Here is a 21,511-nt window from a genome sequence, read left to right as displayed (position 1 = left end):
TGTATCTCCTCATTTTAGGTATCTAATCTATACCTATTTGGCATCTGTGAATATTCACTGCCCTTTGAATTAGCCTTGCCCATGTCTGTATCAGCAATGAGATAAAACATAAAAGTGAGTGATCGTTCAGCCTAACGAGTTTTGTAATTGTTAGACTTTCAAAGATCATGTGGGCCACAGGGTTTGCATTGTCTCTAGAAAATAAATATGACACGGGACAGAGCCGATTTCTTTTCAGGTGCTAAAAATAAGTCTTTGAGTTGCTCTAATCAACTGGAGATGAGGAAAAGGAAGTCATGGTGTTGTGTGACCGTCGACTCCTAGGACCCCTTAGACGCAGGATGACCTAATTGGCCACAAAATGCAGACACGTGACCAGGAGCACCTGTGACAGGAAACCATCCAGCTGCTGCTCAAGGACCTTTCGTGACAAGGCACTGAGGTGTTTATATGTAAAGCCTCAACTTTAAAAAAGAAACAAGCTGAGGTTCAGTTTACAAGTAGATTTAATCCTTTTTAGGTTTGCAGCTGGGTGAGTTTTGACCAATGTGTGCAGTCCTGTAACCATTGCCCAGGGCAGGTTACAGATGATTTCCATCACCCATGATGTCTCCTGGGGTCCCTTCATGGTAACTGTCTTCACCGAACACACGGTTCTTGGCAGTGCCTGTAGTATTGTCTCTTCCAAGGGTCACATAAATGAGATTGTGCAGTGTGTAGCCTCTTCTCCACTTAGCATAACGCTTTTGAGATTCAGTCCCATTGTTGCACTTGGCAGCCATTTTCTTTTCTTACTGAGCGTTACTGCATCATACGGACATAGCACAGTACACTTGTCCATTCTCCCGCTATGGACATTTGGGTTGTTTCCAAACAACCCAAGTTGTGGACGATCATAAACACAGCTACTCTAAGCATTTGGGCACAGATCTTTGTGTGAACGTGTGTTTTCATTTCCTTTGGAATGGAGTCTCAAGGTCACATGGTGAGAAACTGCCGAACTGTTTCCCTTCGCGGCTGTGCCATTTTGCATTCCCACTGGCAGTGTGTGACAGTTCAGGTTGCTCCACATCCTCACCAGCACTTGGTGTTATCAGTCTTTTTAATGTCAGCCATTCTGGTGAGTGTGTCGTGGTATCTCATGTGGTTTTAATTGGCATTTTCCTAGCGATTAATTATGCTGATCATCTTTTCAAGTGTGTATCCACCTGTGAGTTTCTCTAATTTTTAGAAAATTCTCAAGATGGGTTAAAACATACTGCCAGTACACTGAAGGGCTTCCTTGGTGGTTCAGCAGTAAAGAATACAGCTGCAATGCAGGAGCCACAGGAGACCCAGGTTCGATCCCTGAGTCAGGAAGAGCCCCTGGAGGAGGAAATGGCAACCCACTCCAGTATTCTTGCCTGGAGACCCACATGGACAGAGGAGCCTGCAGGCCGCAGTCCACAGGGACATAGAGTTGTATATGACTGAGCGACATGGCACACACGTATGCACTGAAGCTACACAGGGACATGTGATTATCCCTCTTCTGCATGCGACCTGCCAGATTCTTGGAGACTGTTCTTATGTCCTTTTTTCCACCCCCCGAATCTAGGTTTGCCAGGCCAGCCTGCTCAGTCCCTCCCCACCCCCAACCATTCCTGTGCTGTGGCTTCTGGACAGAGAAGCTCTGCCTCCTACATCACTTCCGAGTAGATGAGTTCCATCTGTGGCCCTCCATTCAAACATGGTTCCTGGCACTGAGTGTAGCGCTCTCCTTTGCAAACACTGGATCTTCTTAAAGTGACCAAAGTGGGATTCCCTCTGGCAGCCATAACATCCTGTTATGATCAGATTTGATAAGCTGCCCCTGTGGCTTTACCTGAGCTGTTGGTTAAAATTATTAACTTGCCAAGGCAAATGCCCTGCATCTTGAAGTAAGTCCAACCTCTCCCTAAGTATATATACTTGACAGAGATCAGTACAGAGAAATATTTGCAGGGGAGCCAGCCGATTTAATAATAAATGACAATTTTTATAATTTGCCAAACTGCTAGGTTTATTTTGGACATTCAGTTCAGTTCAGTCATTCAGTCATGTCCGACTCTTTGCAACCCCATGGACTGCAGCATGCCAGGCCTCCCTGTCCATCACCAACTCCAGGAGTTTACTAAAGCTCATGTCCATTGAGTCGGTGATGTAACCATCTCATCCTCTGTTGTCCCTTTCTCCTCCTGCCCTCAGTCTTTCCCAGCATCCGGGTCTTTTCAAGAGAGTCAGTTCTTTGCATCAGGTGGCCAAAGTATTGGAGTTTCAGCTTCAACATCAGTCCTTCCAATGAATATTCAGGACTGATTTCCTTTAGGATGGACTGGTTGGATCTCCTTGCAGTACAAGGGACTCTCAAGAGTCTTCTCCAACACCACAGTTCAAAAGCAGCAATTCTTCGGCACTCAGCTTTCTTTATAGTCCAACTCTCAAATCCATACATGACTACTGGAAAAACCCTGGTGGCTCAGATGGTAAAGCATCTGCCTACAATGCGGGAGGACCCAGGTTTGATCCCTGAGTCGGGAAGATCCTCTGGAGAAGGAAACAGCAACCCACTCCAGGACTCTTGCCTGGAGAATTCCATGGACAGAGGAGCGTGGTAGGCTACAGTCCATGGGGTCTCAAAGAGTCGGAAACGACTGAGCGGCTTCACTCACTCACTCACTGGAAAAACCATAGCTTTGACCAGACTGACCTTTGTTGGTAAAGCAATGTCTCTGCTTTTTAATATGCTGTCTAGGTTGGTCATAACTTTCCTTCCAAGGAGTAAGTGTCTTTTAATTTCATGGCTGCAATCACCATCTGCAGTGATTTTGGAGCCCCAAAAAATAAAGTCAGCCCCTGTTTTCCACCGTTTCCCTGTCTATTTGCCATGAAGTGATGGGACCAGATGCCATGATCTTAGTTTTCTGAATGTTGAGCTTTAAGCCAACTTTTTCACTCTCCTCTTTCACTTTCAGCAAGAGGCTCTTTAGTTCTTCATTTTCTGCCATAAGGGTGGTGTCATCTGCATATCTGAGGTTATTGATATTTCTCCCAGCAATCTTGATTCCAGCATGTGCTTCATCCAGCCCAGCGTTTCTCATGATGTACTCTGCATATAAATTAAATAAGCAGAGTGACAATATACAGCCTTGATATACTCCTTTTCCTAAATGGGGAATACACTTCTGTAAAAAGCTACTGTTCAGTTCAATTCAGTTCAGTCGCTCAGTCGTGTCCGACTGAGAAATATGCAAATATAGATGGTCAGCATAAGATTTTGATCCCTGTGGCCAAAATACAAAATACTATTGAAAACGTCCTAGCTGATGAGAGCAGTTAGCCTTTCCTAACATCCCTAGAGCCTTTGTTTTCATAATTATGGAACTGGTATGAGATCCATTTTTAGGAAGGTATAGTGGCATCTTGGGGAAAATTATGTCTTGCCATTTGAACAAGTACACAAAATTAACTTGTTTACATACAGCTTCATGGAAGGGTGTTTTGTTCTGCTCTGTTTTGTTTTGTCTTGTTTTATTAATATAAGGGGACAAGACCTCCAGAACTAGATTCCTTGATAGTTCTGGCCTTGACTTCAGGAAGCCACTGGAAGATGCCGTATTGCTCACATGTCCTATTACTTTGGGCTTTGTTCAGACTGGTTTGGTTTGCTTGGCTTGGTGTTTGCTGGTGTTATGTCTCCTTTTGTCTTCTTCCACTGTTAGGAACAGCCCTCAGGAATCTTGATGAGGAAGTGGATCTGAATTTAAAATAGCCTTGTTCCTATCTCATACACATGGCGCTTTTCTAAAATTTGACAATTGATAGTGACAATGAGATTTTCATTGGTAAGTTTAAGATAGGTGATGTGAAATAAATATATTGGTTGTATATTAATTTTATTGTGAGTAAATTATATAAATATGCCAGATGTGACTAAAACCATATGATATTTGACTATTTTGGGGGGGAACTATGATTTTTTGTTACATGTGGTGTTTAAAATTTCTTACTTTCTTCTGAAGATCACCACGTATTTAATGTTTTGGGCCAAGACTAAAGATTGTATTTGTGTATCAGAGTCTTCTAGGTTCTTACCCTAGTTACTGCTACACTCAACACTCAGGCCGAACATACTGGTGTAAATCCCATTAGAGCAAAGACTTTCTTCTAGGATATTATTTTAGAGTAAAAGAATATAGTATCAGCAATGTGTGTATGAACGAGGGGTGACAGTTTTTTTCAGCTAGACTAGGAAAATAGTCTGTGTACATGTAGAATGCATAGCTATGATCATCTCAGCAGAAAGTTTTATATTAGTACTTCATGTCTAACTGGGAATTAAACGTGACTCATTTTAATTAAAATTCATGTTAGTAACTGAATCATTGAGTTTACCTTGTTGTATAGGATTATTAACACTCAACCTAGCTGAGCATTTAAATTCCTTTTTCTGGCTTAAGTTGGGGCATTAAGCAGAATCATTGGCAGGCCATTGGCCTCCTACACAGAGACCCTTTGCCTCCAAACAGTGGATATGTTGCCCTGGAAATGTGGCTGAAGTTTCATGAAAATGAAACACGAAACCTGCCAGGCCCATCTGTGCCAGCCTTATGAAACAAGAGCACCAATTTTATCATCATCGTCTTTTGTTCTCCGTGGTGCTGTTCATGTGGCTGTTTTATGAGCGCCAGAGTCAGGGGCATTCATTGATCCGCTGCTTTTTTTGCTGCACACTGTTTGTTCTCAGCTATAATATTTGTCACCCCATACTCTCTTCTTTTTAAAAAATGGAAACTTGAATGTTAAAAATCTTGAGCCATTTTATAAGGTTTTGTGCTGACAGACCACAGGGCTTTGTTGCTGGATTGCAGGTCAAATATGAATTGGGGTGGGGTTGGATGAACATTTCTTCCTTTTAAGAAGAAGGAAGAAACCCACTGCTTTGTAAGTCTCAGAATCCATCAATGTGTTATTTTATTACATTGATGTCCATTTTTCATTATCTTCCTGAATGGGTGTTTCCCATCTTAATGCACAGTATTTGCATGTGATAAACCAGCCAGTTTTAACATGGCTTCTTTTTAATATTTCTGAATTTTCATTCAAACAATCAGAATTCTGATTTGAAATCACACTGGGCCAAATATGATAACTGTAAATCCATCTGAGCTGTAATGCTACCATCAGCCCATTAATTTCCAAATCTAAATAACTCAATCAACTACTGTATTGTGGAGGTGGAGGTGCGTCAGATATTTAAGAGAATGTTTATGATTCATATCTTAACAGGAAAGGACTGACTGTACTACATCATTTTTTTTTTAAGACAGCAATAGAAGACCAATGATTTGATGCATTTTCTGTAGACTGGACAGTGGTGGAGGTCAGATTACTCAGATGGCCCCAAGAGTACCAGCTTATCCTGGAATCACAGGGTTCTCCGGCAAGGAGAAGCTGAGAGCGTCTGATTCTGGGTTTTGAACCAGGTACCGAGAGCCCTGGGCCTTCCCAGAAAGGCGTATGGAAGCTGAGCCGCTGCAGAGCTCTCTGCCCACTCAGCTCGCACTGCCTCACTCCCCTCTGCCTCATATCTGGGTGTTCCCAGGGAGCATTTCATCCTTCTGACACATCTGTTGCATCCACTTGTCATCCAGTGGTTAGAAAGCCAAGCCAGTCCACAGCACCCCGATGTCAGCACAGCAGATCCCCGCCCCCCCACCCCCACCCACCAGGACTCAAGATCTGCCCTGTCCCAAGCCCTGGGCAGCCCTGCAGAGAACCCGGGCACTGTTGGCCTCTCTTCCTTTGTATTTTCATGGTGTTGAAGTTAAACCTAATTAGACAGTTTCTCTCTCTTTAGGTCCACATGTTCTGTGAAGGTTTAAGCCAAAAAATCTCTTATCAGGGTTTACTGTTTTTCCTCCCAAATGCCCCTTGCCCTCTTGACCTTCAGTATGTCCAAGCTAAGTTTGGGCCAGAGAAGTTCTGTTCATGACTGTGTCTTTGTAGATTGAAAAGGAGTGAACCCTTCTTTACTAATAAGGCTATATCCAAAATTCAAGCAAATTTTGAACATATCAGAATATTTAGGATTCTGATTCTTCATGTGTGAAAGTGAAAGTCGCTCAGTCGTGCCTGACTCTTTGCAACCCCACGGACTATACAGTCCATGGAATTGTCCAGGCCAGAACACTGGAGTGGGTAGCTGTTCCCTTCTCCAGGGGATCTTCCCAACCCAGGGGTTGAACCCAGGTCTCCCGCATTGCAGTTGGATTCTTTACCAGTTGAGCCACAAGGGAAGCCCAAGAATACTGGAGTGGGTAGCCTATCCCTTCTCCAGCAGATCTTCCCAACCCAGGAATTTAACCAGGGTCTCCTGCATTGCAGGTGGATTCTTTACCAACTGAGCTATCAGGGAAGCCCCTTTTTATCATCCCACGTTTTGAATTTATTTATTTATCTACATGTATAAATAAATTCAAAAGACGGGACAATAAAACCAAGAATTGAATGATGAAAATGTGTTTCTAAGAAAGAACCTAAGCTCAGTGAGGTGAGCTGGCTAATTTATAATTTGAGGGATTGCTTGTATGCTGTGTAGGGAAAGCTGGTGTACATGGTTGATGCATGGTCATTGATTCACTAGCAGGACAGGGTCAGATATAAGAGCAGAGGAAGCCAACAGTGTTTGTTCCAGACAATGGGAGTCAACTAGTAAGAGGGAGGCCCAGACGACAGAAGTTACTCAAAGCACCTGGAAGAAAAGAAAGTGCGGCTGGATTGTCCACCACTGGGCACCAGCGCAGGGGGTTGAAGGGCGGCTCCTCAGGGGGACCCTGGACCCTGGGCTGGCACCAGTTAGCACAGCTTCCTAAGGTGCCTTTAATGGAAGCTTTCCTCGGAGGTGTTTTTTTCCTTCATTTTATGTCTGTGATTTATCCACCTGACTTCCTGGAATTTCTGTTAAGAATTCCAGATATTCAGTAATACTTTTCAAAGCTTACTGCCTACTAACGGGTGCCTTGGCGCTCTGTAGATAGAGAAAGACAGCAGCTGCTAGGCCAGTAGGGTAACACAGAGCGCAGTAATCAAATGGACGTACACAAATGCCGAGACGCCTGGTGTCACTCTCCCGGTTCTGCCCTTTGGCAATTCAGCTCCGAGTTTCTTTCAGCCAGCAAATGAGGAATTAATTCAGTACTGTCATTCTGATTGTCTTGTGACTCTGAGAAAGAGTGGGACATTTCTGTTCAGGAAAATACTTGACGGCATTTAGTAATAAATAGGGGTGAAGGAAAACATATGAATTTCCATATTCCTGTGAACGTTATTCCAAATTTTGAATACCTCCCTTTTCTCCTTTCTATTCGTGAAGCCACTAATGGTGTCGTGTTCCAATTAATGCCACATGTGAGGATTCATAACTCAGTGCTCGTGTGCTCCAAGGAAGATCCCCAGGGTCGTGTCCTCATGTTAGTCGTGGAGCTAGAGCGACACGTGTCCAGGTTTATCTGCAGCGGAGTGAGGTCTGCGCCCCTGTCCTGGGCTCAGTCCAGTTACCACCCCTGTGACTCTCAGTTTGGGGGGTAAGTTTCATGGTGTTCCTGGTGATACATTACCTACTGGAGAGCTGCTTCTAATCTCAATGGTGTTTCTGACATTTCACATGGTTGATCACCTTCTTCTTACTTGCTGTCTGAGACCCACAGTCTTGACCACCTAGTCATCTGCTCTGACTCTGACTTTCCTGCGCTTATCAGGGTCCCCTTGGTCTCTCTCCGTAACTGTGATCTCCTTTCAGCCTAACGCACACTGCCTGGGGGAGGTCACCCCTTGTTATCATGGACCCCACCTCCATGCTGGTAGCAGCCAAGCATGCAGTTTCCAACCAAGCCCAGCCCTTCTGTTGGCCCAAAGCACAACGCCGGAAAGAATCGACTAGCTACTTCCTGGTTCTCCCACGGGAATCCAGTTCTCAGCTTGACTTCTAACTTGAGAGCTGCACTCATGAGCTGATGTGGGAATCCTTGACATTTTCTGCTGTTAAAAAAATCAACAGGGATATTTTCATACATTTTTATAATTACGTTTAAAATGTTTGCTTTGTTTTGAAATGACAAGATGAGAGAGCCTGCTATTTGCAAGCACTTATTTGCAAATAACATATTTTGCTCGTGCACAGTCATTATATTGAAGAATTAAATTGATATGTTTTCTTTCCCTTCAAGATATGATATTGCATGTATATGGGTGTAATAGTTCCCCTTTTTAATTGGCTTGTAAAGTACTAGAGATATTTTTATGTGCTATATAAGAATCTGGATCCAGATTCCAGATGATTCTGAGGTCCACTTGAGGTGGATTTGCAGACTGCCCGACACAGCACTTCCTCCTTGACTTATATTTCACTGATCAAGTCTCATACGCTGCTGGCACTCAGAGCTACTGAGGTTTCAGCTGCTGATGTTTCAGTGTTGTAATCTGTAAGTTTATTTTCATTCATTCCATTCATTTAAAAGCAAGGGTTCAGGCCTCCAAGTTTGGACTTTGTTTGATACTTTCAAATGAGTTTTGGCCTTGATTATCCCAGGCATATGGATACCCTGCAATTTTAACAGAGGAGTTTAACTTGGATATTTAGGAAGATGTTCAAAATAAAGATGGTGGAAGTCACTGGTTCAGGAGAAAATACGTTGTCCTTTTCCACGTTGACCAGCAGTCTCCCCACCTCTGATCCCACCTCTGTCCTGTCCTCACTGAAGAGAAGCCCGAGTGCCAGGCCGGCCTTAGAGCAGGACAGTACCCGTCGCCCCCCGAAATCAGCCTGGTGGACCCCAAGAAGGGCAGATCTACGGCCCCTGCTCACTCATACATTCACAGCCTTGAGGCGGAGTCTGCTCTGCCTGTGCCTGAGCTGGGTGGTCAGGTCCTCACTGTGAAACGGCCCCGGTGCCGGCCGCTCACAGCCGGGCATCGTGTCCCCATGTTCTCGGTCCCCAGACTCAGGGTGTCTGCAGTCCTCAGACCCATCCTCGGGAGCAGGTGGGCTCCACCCAGTACCCCCTCAGTGGATGCTTAGGACCCTCACACACAGGAAAGGTAGCAGCCATGTACCCAGAACGGATGATTCATTGACTACGTAGAGAAGAAACTTGCATTGTTTTAAGTCTACACCAGCAGCTGCTGCCGCTCGGCTATGAGCAGATGTTGGGCCTCCAAAAGCCTACCTGATAATTAAAATACTAACAGTGAGCTTTGCCCAGCTGCACGTTCTACCTACTGTAAATTCGATTTTAATGGTGCCTCTATGCTGTGACTAAGGAGTGGTTTGCTCTTTACCTTCATACACAAGTGTCTGCAATGGAGACAGTCGTCCGCTTTCTCTCATCTCCTCAGGAAAGACAGGAAGATACTTTGAAACACGGGCAGTTGGAACATGCCTACAAAAACGAACGTGATCTTTTCTTGGGTTTGCCAGAAACACACAGGAGGCCAGTTTTATCTGCCATTGGCCTGTGAACTCAGCTGTGTTAGAGGAGGTGCACCAGTGCCATTGACTGGGCTTCTTGCGTGATTTTACCTTTTAAGTGCGTGTAACGGTTACAGCTTCTGAAAAATAGGCCTTGTCTCCTAATAGTGCATTATCTCTATGGGGAGTTTTACAAGACAGGCAGAGGACGTTCAGGAAAAGGGCATCGGACTTCCTAATTTTCTGAGGCCGTACCTCCAGAAAGAATGTCAGCGCTAGTCTGAGTTGACATCTTTAAGTCAAACGGAGATGGCCTTGCAGTAAACAGACAGGGCTGTTGTTCCTCTGGAGTCTTCGAAGGCCTTCGGAAATGCCACCAGCCTGAACTTGCCGCGCTTGTCCAAGGCCCTGAACCCCCAAGTGCAAGGGTGTGGCGTGGGGCTTGCCTTTTGTCAGCGGGCCACGGGCACACACGCGTGAGGACGGAGACTCGGGGTGGTGGGCTGGATGCCAGGGCTCCCGGGAAGCACACGCGTGTCCCAGATGGGCTCCTCTGCAGCGGCCAGGCCTGCCTCGACCCCCAGAACGTGCGTTGGATGCCAAGGGCACGACCCTGGGCAGCCCCCTCCCTCCCAGCTTGTTCAAGACGTCTGAGCGCTTTCTGTTAGGAAACCCGATGGGCGTTAGGAGTGCTCTTGGCTGGTAAAGGCTAAGATCAGAGCACTTCACCGTCTGACTAGTCCCACTTCATCCCCCTGTGAATCACGATGACATGCTTCTTCCCCATGAGCCAGATCTCCAAAGTGCTGGGGTCCCATCCTGAGGGAGGTCTGCCTGCGTGACCCCCATTAGATCTCCGTGCAGCGAGTGACCATCTGTACCTAAGGGTCTGATACAGTACAGCATCTCTGAGGGTCTGTGACTTTAAACGTAAAATATTGTCTTTTATCCTTTGTCACTCCTCAGTGCCCATGGAAATACTGAGGCCCGTGGAGACGCAAAGTTAGAAACCTGTCTGGTCCCGTATTTCCAACTGGAGATAAAATTTATTCATGGTTTACCTGAGTGTCTTAGAATTTCTTTCAGGGCTCTTATATAATTATCTTTGACCACTACTAGTCCTAAGTGTAGTACTAGTGATAACTGAGGGGAAAAGGACTAAGGCTTTTGTTTCTTAAACCCCCTGCCTTATTGTACATATTCCCTTCAGTTAAACAGGTAGCTTATAAAATTGTGTTTGAACTTAGGTCAAAGAGTCTCTCAGAAAAGATGTGGACTACAGTTAATTTTTTACGGAATAATAACTTTCCTCATCTCCTCTTGTAAAACAATGGCCTTTGTGAAATTGAGGACAGAGCAGTGACTTTTATTGTAACTCTCTGACACAGACCTTTGTGTTTATTTGTGGCATAAAGCAGGTACTTACCAAGGTGCCTCTTATTTATCAAGTTGTGGTGTGTTTAACACATCCTTAGGCCAGGGCATGCTGGTTTCTGAATGACCAGCACAAGCCTGAGCTCTGAAATACATCCCGCCGGTATGGCGGTCACACTAACAAGCATGCCAACATCCGAAGATAATTTCAATTTTGTGTCTCCAGTAACCTCAGTATTTCTAATTTGTGTGTGTATTTTATTAACGTTGACCAAAATGCATTTCTAATCCTTAAAGATAATAAGACGTAAGGTACCGACCGTCCTTTGTTCTCTCTCCAAAAGAAGAAAAGAGAAAGATGGTGAAATGGACATGTTGTCATTTTGGTACACAGCCCACTGCGATCACGGGCCACACTGTTTGTGATCGCCTGCCTGCAGGACCGGGTCGGGGCTTCCTGCAGGGGCGCGAGCCTGCAGAGCTTTCTGCGTGGACTGTGCCTCTCAGACTTCTTCAAGCCGGGCTGCAGGGGGCGCTGCTGGGGCCTTCCTGCAGGATCACGGGAATACCAGTAACTATTATTGTCCAGAGAATGAATCCGTTATAGAGCAGTTACTGATATCAATGTGATTGGCTATTGGTGACTGCCATTATACGAATAATTTATTCCTTGCTTTACAATTTCTAAAAGGTTATATTTCATTGAATTTTAATTTGTCATTTTTCCAGCTTTCACTTGAGAAACTTACAAGCTTTTGTGACATTAAAATATGGCTCTAATTCATTAGCATAATCTGTTAATATTGTTTCATTTTAATAGACATTAAGTATGATTTCTTAACATTCTTGTTAAAATCACATCTTAAAACTGAAGTTGAGGAAAACCGTACGTGACTTAAGAATCACAGTGTCATATGTGCCTCAGATTTTTATATGAAAGGCATTACTTTTTAATCACATCATATTCAAGGTGCTTTGATTGTGACAGTGAGGCAACGTAGCGTTTTCAAGCTTAGTGTCCTCCCAAAATATAAAATGGTAAAACACACACAGTGTCTGAGACATAACCTAGCGGTGTATAAACATGTAATGCTGTTGCAGGAGCAGCTTAGAAATTTAAAATAAATGCTGGCTGGTGGCGGCACAGTGGCTCACGTCGGATATTAGCACAGGCTTCCCTGACGCAGCCGACATTTCAGCCGCACAAGTCTTTTTAATGCCATCTTTATCTGCTACACGATGCATGAAATCTACTTTCGGTTTTAGAACTGCTGGTGACCTCTGACCCCTTTAGTGGAGACACAATGTGACCTTTCTATTGTCATCGGCTTTTATTCTCCTGAAAATTCCATGAATTTTTATTACAAGTTTTTTTTTAAGCCAAGCTGAGTCTTCAACAAATTACTTGACGCAGATGAGATGAAGTTGTTGGAGTGGGTGAGACAAGTTTTACAGCCCGCGCGTGAGCCGCGAGGAGCCCAGCCTCTGTCCTGCGATGTCATACGCCAGTAACTGCTGAGCCTACTATTGGATAAATACATCATTTTATGGAACATTGATTGTTCTATAAACCCAATGGAGTATTATGCTCTATGATCAAACCATTTAGATTGTGTGTAGAGCACAGAAAATGCCATATTCAGGATGGTACTAAAAGTGCCATTTGTGTATTTTATGGATGTCATTACAGGGGAAACTTCTCTCTGTAGACCCTGTTTACGGCAAAATTTTTTAGTCTGTAATGACATTTTTCATTCACAACGTATGCCTTCAAGAGAGGGGGCCTTGTTTTATTTGTTTCATTCGAGTTTACTGCACAAATTCTGTACATTTTAATTAAATGTAAGCTTAACAAAAGCATAAGGTATTTATTCTATGAGAAAAAATGATGACAGTAACGAAAGACTAACACACACACAGGAAGGAAGCAGCCAGGTTCTAAACCCTAGTCGCAGCTTCGGCCGACGGCAGAGCAGAGCCGCACGCACGGTTGCGGGGGGCAGGGGTGAGTCTCCAGCTTGCCCCCCCACCCCGCTCCAGCCTGGCAGGGCTCATGGTCTCAGCGCCAGAGACATTCCCTTCCAAGGGGACAAGGCAGGAGGCACTGCATTCCACAGTGATCTTCTGCAGAAGGGAGCTCATTAAAGAGCATTTCCCTGAAAACAAAGCCTCAGCGCCCCCCCAAAACACCCAAAAAAAACCCAAAAAACTCTTTTTATTTCAAGTGAGTTGTAAACTTTCAATGCATTTGGCTATGAGAAGGCAATAACATACCTCTGTCCTCATGAAAGTAAACAGGCAGTGAGTTGGGAATCTCATAAACAGGCCCATTTTACCTGCGTTTGCACCTTCTACACAAATCTTACTGTCCTATTGGAAACAGATCCAGAAAGGGCTGGTTTAGACCCTGTTGATTAGCTACTATCAGCATACTGAAACCGGACACTGTCTTTGATAAATGCCAAGTGAAATACAAATATTATGTGGAGTATCTGTGCTTTGTTAAAGATATGTGTGCAGTTTTGAAGCAGTAACAGTGACTAAGCAGTTGTGGATAAAATTGGCTCAAACTTGCTGTGTTCCAGATACTGTGTCCATTGGGCCATTTGCATTGCTGAGCTTTACAGTTCATATTTACTCAAAAGATCTCAAAAATTGAAGTTGATGTGCCCAGTAAATTCTTGGTCATAGCCGGGTTAGAATGTAAAGTTACAGTAGAGATTCACATTAGTTTAAATGGCACTTGAACTTCTACACAGCCCAACATTAATTCATTATGGACGAAATGGAAGAATCTTCAGTGGGTGAATCTTTTCCCATCTGATTGAGGCTGTTACATTTTATAGGTGCTATTTTTCAAAGCAGTACTGACAGCACTCGAAGTTATTAAATTGCTGAATCAAAGCTGGACCTGCGGCCGCATTTATGAACTGTGATGGAGTTGCCAGCTCTCGCGGAGCCGAGGTGAAGGTGCTGGTGTTGATGAGCTTCGTCACACCCGTGGTGACAGCAGTATTTACCCACGTAGTTTACTTTAATGGTCTGGAAGTGGCTTAACCTACCTCCAGATTCAAATAAATTCAGTAAGCAGTTCTGAGTAGCATCATTATCAGTGCTGCCCAGGATTCAGAGGGATAATTCTGTAACTTCAGTCCTGCTGCTGACTAAAGAAGGAGTTGCTTGGACTCAAGCATGTAGCCTCTCCCTCAGAGAGCATCAAGGACGGGGTGTGCATATCTTCCAGCGACAGCAGTTCCTCCTTTGTTAGTGTCAGGGCAGTTGTGTTATTTAGTCACTGAGCGGTGTCCAACTCTCTGTGGCCCCATGGACTGCAGCCTGCCAGGCTCCTCTGTCCATAGGATTTCCCAGGCAAGAATACTGGAGTGGGTTGCCATTCCCTTCTCCAGGCCATCTTCTCAACCCAGGATCGAACCCAGGTCTCCTGCACTGCAGGCAGATTCTTTACCTGAGCCACCAGGGAAGCCCCATCAGGGCAGTAGGCCCTCTTTTCAATCAGTTAGGGATGGGAGAGGGTGATTGGAAGGCTGCTTTCTTTATGTTTTGTATCCATATTTCTTTTCCCCACCCTCCAAATTATAAACAAAATGACCTTGGAATTAAAGAATGGGCAGAAGCCAACTGGATCAGGTTCCGAGTGTGATGAAGACATGTGGAAAATTCCATTTGAAGTAGAAAAGTACAGGGGAGGAGAAGGACCAAAGGGTAGCACAGGAAGAGCTTGGCAAGGACAGGAGACAAAAGATCAGGGGGTCCTCAGTTCAGTTCAGTCACTCAGTCATGTGACTGCAGCACGCCAGGCCTCCCTATCCATCACCAACTCCCAGAGTCTACCCAAACTCATGTCCATCAAGTCGGTGATGCCATCCAATGGTCTCATCCTCTGTTGCCCCCTTCTCCTTCTGCCTTCAAACTTTCCCAGCATTGGGGTCTTTTCCAATGAGTCAGTTCTTCACATCAGGTAACCAAAATATTGGAGCTTCAGCATCCATCCTTCCAATGAATAGTTAGGACTGATTTCCTTTATGATTGACTGGTTGGATCTCCTTGCAGTCCAAGGGACTCTCGAGAGTATTCTCCAACACCACAGTTCAAAAGCATCAATTCTTTGGCTTTCGGCTTTCTTTATGGTCCAACTCTCTCATCCATACATGACTACTGGAAAAATCATAGCTTTGACAAGATGGACCTTTGCCGGCAAAGTTAATGACTTTGCTTTTTAATATGCTGTCTAGGTTGGTCATAGCTTTTCTTCCAAGGAGCAAGCGTCTTTTAATTTCATGGCTGCAATCACCATCTCCAGTGATTTTGGAGCCCAAGAAAATAAAGTCTGTCACTGTTTCCATTGTTTTCCTATCTATTTGCCATGAAGTGGTGGAACTGGATGTCATGGTCTTCGTTTTTTGAATGTTGAGTTTTAAGCCAGCTTTTTCACTCTCTGTTTCACTTTCATCTAGAGGCTCTTTAGTTCCTCTTCACTTTCTGCCATAAGGGTGGTGTCATCTGCATATCTGAGGTTATTGATTTCTCCCAGCAATCTTGATTCCAGCTTGTGCTTCATCCAGCCTGGCATTTCGCATGATGTACTCTGCATATAAGTTACATAAGCAGGGGGGTGCTAGCTGGGGGAAAACTGGGCAGAGATGGTGACCCCACCTGCTGAGACTCAGGCCTGCGTGGAGGGATGGACACAGAACCTGTGGAGCTCCCCACCCATTGGGTAGGCCTCCTGCTCCTGCACTGAGCCCAGTTCTGCCCTCTTTGAGGAGTGAGTTTAGGGGGATTGACATTCAGAACATGATGAGGTTAAAGCACAGGGTACGAGAGCCCCCTCTGATCCTGACCCCGGCCTTGGGGAGGCTCCCTCTGGCTTCAGGAGTTAGGGGGATGCAGTGGCCTGACTTCCTGAAAATCCTGACCAGTGACCCTTCCCAGCAGCACACTGAATGCCAGGAGTTTGCATTTTTAAAACTTCACACGTGGTTCCCAATCTGGGACCGTGGCCTGCAGTCTGCATATGAGCCCAGGTGTCCTCGTGGTGAATATAATTAAACATGTTCTGTGGATCTGGCCTGACTTGCTGTCCCTGCTGAAAGGCAGGCCTTGCCTGGGTCTTTGCTTAAAGTGGACTCTGTATTGAAAGAAACGCTTTCTCACAGAATGGCACCAATGCGGTAAGCAAAATAGTTGTCCTATTTTTAAGGGATGTTAGCAACAATAATCAACAATTCTTAATCCTTTTTTCTCCTTTGGTAAGAATAAAATGTGCTTCTTTAAAAAAGGACCTACATTAGGGAGAGTGAAGTGAAATATTTTAAATGTGGTTGCCATTGAGATAAGGAAATACTTGAGATCGTTTAGAGCTCATTCTCTCACTTAGAGGGCTTCCCAGGAGGCGCTAGTGGTAAAGATCCCACCTGCCAGTTCAGGAGATGTGAGAGTCTTGGGTTCGATCCCTGGGTCGAGAAGATCCCCTGGAGGAGGAAATGGCAACCCACTCCGGTATGCTTGCCTGGAGAATCCCATGGACAGAGGAGCCTGGGGGGCTATGGAGTCACAAAGACTGAAGCAACTTAGCAGACACTCACTTAGGAGGTGAGGTGAGGTGAAGTCGCTCAGTCGTGTTCGACTCTTTGCGACCCCATGGACTGTAGCCTACTAGGCTCCTCCGTCCATGGGATTTTCCAGGCAAGAGTACTGGAGTGGGTTGCCATTTCCTTCTCCAGAGAATCTTCCCAACCCAAGAATCGAACCCAGGTCTCCCGCATTGTAGGCAGACACTTTACCGTCTGAGCCACCAGGGAAGTCCCCACTTAGAAGGGAAGGAGGCGATAATAAGAAACTAATAGAGAATTAGGAACTTAAAGGAGAAAATAGGAGCTCTGTTTAAATAGTCTCTTTTTTATGAAAATGACTATAGGTTTCACCCAGCTTTCCCTCTCCAGTTATTAAACAAGCCTTGCCTGTGTCACAAGTGGCCTGGGGGGACCGGTGTCCATGCGCCTGTCGACATCCTCCACCTCGCTTCTGCAGCCAGAGCCCCCTTTCTGTAACGGGAGGGAGGGCCGCAGCCCGGGGTCTGAAAGGTGGGCTTGACGCTGTCAGCCCAGCAGCAGCTCAGGGCTACCCTGCCTTCCCTGGACGGGCAGCGGGTGTCCACACTGCAGGGGCAGGCGCCGTGCACGGGGATGGCCAGGTGGGCCAAGGCCTGCCACCCGCAGACACCCTTTCCCTGGCCCTGCCCACCCTGCTCTGTCCAGACCCCTGCATCTGACACACACCCTCGTCCCTCGGGCTGATCGCCTCATGAAACAATCACAGGGAGTTCACCACAGGGAACGCAGGGCCAGTATTTACAGTAATAAATGCTGGGCGCCCATCATGGTTCTCAAACAGATGCACTCACTTAACTTTGCTGTTTAAAAATGCTCAACAGGTGTCTTCTCTGTACAAACTGTGGCCCACATGCCTTAGCGCCTCCTGTAGAGGGGACCCTGACAGCCTGCTCCCGGCCTAGCCTGTGATCCCCAAGAGCTGGCCCGGCCACCCCCCAACCCCACCTCTGCTGGCCCCGGGTGCTCTGTCCCCAGGCTCTTCCCGCTCAGACCTGGGGCAGAGCTTGGGTGTTCCTATGTGTGCGGCTGTCTCTCTGCTCCTCTTGCTGAGTGTCCTTCCCCAGAGCCTGAGCATGGTGGTCCTCTCCACGATTTGAAGGGCGGCTGCGTGCCAGGCACTTGGCCAGACATCACAGTGACACGGTGGGACCAGCCCAGACCGGACGTGCTGGGTGCCCGGCCGCCATGGACCCGCTCCCGGCAGGCCGGCCACCCTGCTCCCAAGCTGAGCACCTGACAGGCGGCTCAGGGCGTTACACTCTCACAGCTGGTGTTTATCGAGGGCAAGTTTATACATTCAGTATGCAAAGCCTTCATTCTTCTTGTTGAATAAACAGATACACTGTAAGCTAATGTTGGGACATGGAAAAAAGATTTTCCTTTGAGTTAAAAGGAAAATGCTCTTAACACCAGCTACTGGGCATCTTGTTAGAAATGACCATGACTGAGGAGATTCCTCGTATTCTTTTTGCAGGAACTGGAAAGGGACCATGGCTATTGAGATTGTATCTGGACAGTCAGCCAGGGGTACGGGCATCTCCTCCTCACAGAACAGCCCTGCTCTGTGTTGCTGGGAGCACCCATGGAGGCCCTGAGCCCCCCCAGCCCCCCCCCCAATGCAGGCAGCCAGGGGATCTGAGTCATGGGTCATGGGGATGCTTCTGTTGAGGTTTTCAAGCTTCTTTGGAAGAACTGTCTTACTTCTTATCCTAAAAGTCACTTCTCTAGGCTCTAACTGTTCCTTGTCTCCCCTAGGCATCGTGTCCAAGTCCTATGAATGCCGCCTGAAGGGCCAGGGAGCCACCTTCGTGGAGACAGACAGCCCGTTCATGGCAGCTGCGCTGGCGGAGGAGTCTCCGGTCAAGGACAGGCCGCTGCGGAGCAGCAGGAGGCCGGCGGTGCCGCCGGAGCCGGTCCAGCAGGTCATCATCATCCAGGGCTATGAGGGAGAGTTCACCCTGGACGCCTCCGTGGAGGAGACGGCTGCGGCCACGCTGCAGACGCTGGCCCTAGCTGGCCAGGTGGCCCGCGTGGTGCACATCACAGAGGACGGCCAGGTCATCGCCTCGGGGCAGAGTGGGGCGCACGGGGGCAGCGGGGCTCCCGACCCAGGCCTTCCGGAGCCGCTGGCCGACGGAGCCACGCAGGTGGTGGTCGTGGGCAGCTCAATGGAAGGCCCCGGCGTGGACGAGCCCCTCAGTCCCGACGGGGCCGTCATTCAGCAGGTGACCAAGCAGGAGATTCTAGACCTGGCCGAGGCCGGGGTCCCCCCGCCCGACGCGGCCTCAGCCTTGGACGCGGCCTCAGCCTTGGACGCCCTGCTGTGCGCAGTCACCGAGCTGGGAGGGGCAGAGGGCCCGGCGGCAGCCGAGGAAAAGGGCAGGGCTGGGCCCAGAGACATGCTGGTGCAGCTGCCGGGGCAGGAGGCAGCCACGCCCACGGCCCCAGAGATCCACGTGTTCCATGATGGGCCGGAGGGCGCAGCCGCCGCAGAGCCGGTGGAGGTGCTGACCCAACTGGTGCGGCCAGCCTCCGTGATCGCGTCGCAGGAGCGCGCGCAGGTGGCCTTCAAGAAGGTGGTGCAGGGCATGCTGCAGTTCGCTGTGTGCGACTCGACTGCGGCCAGCCAGCTGATGAAGGACGGCGTCACGCAGGTCATCGTCAACGAAGAGGGCACGGTGCACATGCTGGCCCGCGAGGGCTCCCAGATCATCATGCAGGAGGCTGAGGCGCGCGGGCCGCACGCGGACCTGGCCGAGGCGGACGGCGAGATCTCACAGATCATAGTCACCGAAGAGCTGGTGCAGGCCATGGTCCAGGAGTCCGGTGGCGGCTTTCCCGAGGGGGCCACACACTACATCGTGACCGAGCTGCCTCCTGGCATGCAGGACGAGCCAGCCGTGTACTCGCACACCGTCATTGAGGCGGCCGGCTCCCAGGAGCTCCTGCAGGCCGGGGCCATGGTCCCCGGTGGAGCCGAACAGCTGACGAGCATGGTCATCTACACCCAGGAGAGCTCCCCGGCCGCCGCAGTCATCCAGAGCCAAAGAGACAGCAGCGAAATCCACGAAGCCTGAGGCCAGGGCCCAGCCGCCCGGCGCCGGGCTGAGAGACCAGCACACGAGGCCATGTGCCCTGCACCCGCCAGCAAAGAGCACGTCCGAGGGGCCGGGGATGCCTCTGTGCCGGCAGCGTGCACAGGGCACCAGGGACACGCACGCAGGAGCACAGCCTGGAGCGGGGCGGGGCCGCCCGAGGCTAGTCTGGTTAGTGTTTGGTTCTTCTGTTGATGCTCTTCCCTCTGTTCTATCCATTGTGCCGAGAAGTTAAGTTGTTTTCTGTTTTGTTCCCACAAATGTTTTCCCATTTCAGTTGTGAAAGGACTGCCCTAGCTATGGAAGAGTGGCTTCAGACATGGCTGCCCTTGCAGTCCAGCATGTCCCCATTGTAACAGTTTATTACATGTTTGGTTAAAAATTGCAGCTACCTTCATTACCACATCGAAGCAGCCTGCTACTGTTCATTTTCCTGGAAATGTTAGGATCACAGCGTCCCCAGACCAAAGGCAGCCTGTTCATTTTGGGTACCCCCTTCCTCCTCCAGACGTTGTAGGTGTGGTCGTTGCCCGGGTTGCTTCAGCTTAAAAGATCCCTCCTTAAGCCTATGGTTAAGAAAAGCCTTGACGTTTGTTAAAATAAACCTTAGTTAAGAAAACCCAATGCTTCTAATTTTGACTTAGTTTCATACAATAAAGTCTATATTAAATGTGCATTCTGAAAAATACTGTTTGTATCAATATTTTGCTTTTATAACAAATGTTTCTTAATGTTGATATCATTTTCACAGGATTTATCAGTGATTTATGTCCATGTGAAAGAGCTGGCATCAAACATCAGTGATAGAGAGCCATGCCCTGGCCCCTGCAGGACTGTGTGTGCCTCGCTGTGGGGTCCCTTCCACTGGGGGTGTGAGTTCATAGCCAGGTGACCCGCTTCTTGATTCAATTGCTTCTCTTCCAAAATTGTAAAATCCTCCCCTTCCCCAAACACAAAGGTTGTTTTTGTTCTGTTTCTTTTTTCTTTGAAATAAATGGATGGCACTGAAAGATAAGAATGACATTTTCTCTCCAGCAGCCAGCTGACGGGCAGCCATAAAACGCGAAGAGGCCTTGCTCCTCACCGGCCAGCGTCCACGCCCTCTGCGCCCACACTGGGTGTGCTGGGCCCCGCTGGCCCGCTCTGTGCCCTGGAGCTGTGCGCTCCGTGTTTGGCCCATGGCCCAGGCAGACTCTGGTGACAGTAACATAGTCTCTCGTGGTTAGCGTCTTAAAATTGTGAAGAACAGAAGGGAAAAAAGGAAGAGAAAATGGTATTGTTGTGGTTTCAGTCACAGTCCTGTTTACACGCCCCCTGAGAGGTCAGCTTGGAAGCCAGCCTTGGCCGGGTGCCTAAACCCACTGTGTCTCCCCTGACCTCGTCCTCAGAGCCCCAGGTCCCGCCCTTCTGAAGGCACCTCCCTCCAGAAATAAAAATAAAAGATAAATCTCAGGTTTGACACTGCAATTCATAATTAGCTGGGTATGACTTGCCCCCGATTCTTAAAAATGGCAGGGCAGTTCCGCTCCTCTTCAACACTGTCTTCAGCAAACAGTGACAGCAGCAACTTCCGTGTGTTTTGTCGAGAGGAAGATGACCTTTACAAAGTGATGCCCCTCTCCAAGCTTCTCGTACATGTTGAAAAAAAAAAAAGAGGAGGTGGGGGATGATTTTCAGTGGGAAAATATCTTCTTGATCATTCCTCCCGTTAGCCGCAGCCCCGCGGCCTTCGGCTTGGATGCTAATTCCTAACCGTGCTTAGTCCTGTATGGCTAACCTTTCTGCCGCAGTCCAGAGTGTTGACACTGACATGCTGCAGTTTACCGTTTGTGATTTATTTAGGATAAATATGTCTCAGGTGGCATTTAATCCTTCATAAAACCAGTGTAGCCTGCAGTGTCAAACCAGCAATCGTGTTGTAT

The 21,511-nt window shown here is 47.6% G+C and overlaps 1 protein-coding gene across 2 annotated transcripts in view; it reads left to right on the top strand.

Annotated features, from left to right (window-relative positions):
- ZNF407 (zinc finger protein 407) overlaps positions 1-20,599 on the top strand; it is a 380,413-nt gene extending 359,814 nt beyond the window's left edge. For both annotated transcript variants that reach the window (XM_081562834.1, XM_081562833.1), the window contains exon 9: positions 18,250-20,599. In XM_081562834.1, the coding sequence (XP_081418960.1) occupies positions 18,250-19,571 (1,322 nt within the window). In that variant the 3' untranslated portion in view covers positions 19,572-20,599. The remainder of the gene's footprint in view (positions 1-18,249) is intronic.
- Positions 20,600-21,511: the final 912 nt, after the last annotated feature.

Source organism: Giraffa tippelskirchi, chromosome 14, assembly GCF_054371585.1.
Source record: "Giraffa tippelskirchi isolate mGirTip1 chromosome 14, T2T-mGirTip1v1.2.pri, whole genome shotgun sequence".
Classification (NCBI taxonomy): Eukaryota; Metazoa; Chordata; class Mammalia; order Artiodactyla; family Giraffidae; genus Giraffa; species Giraffa tippelskirchi.
The sequence above is the reverse complement of the archived record's forward strand: the minus strand, read 5'-3'. Positions and strand labels throughout refer to the sequence as shown.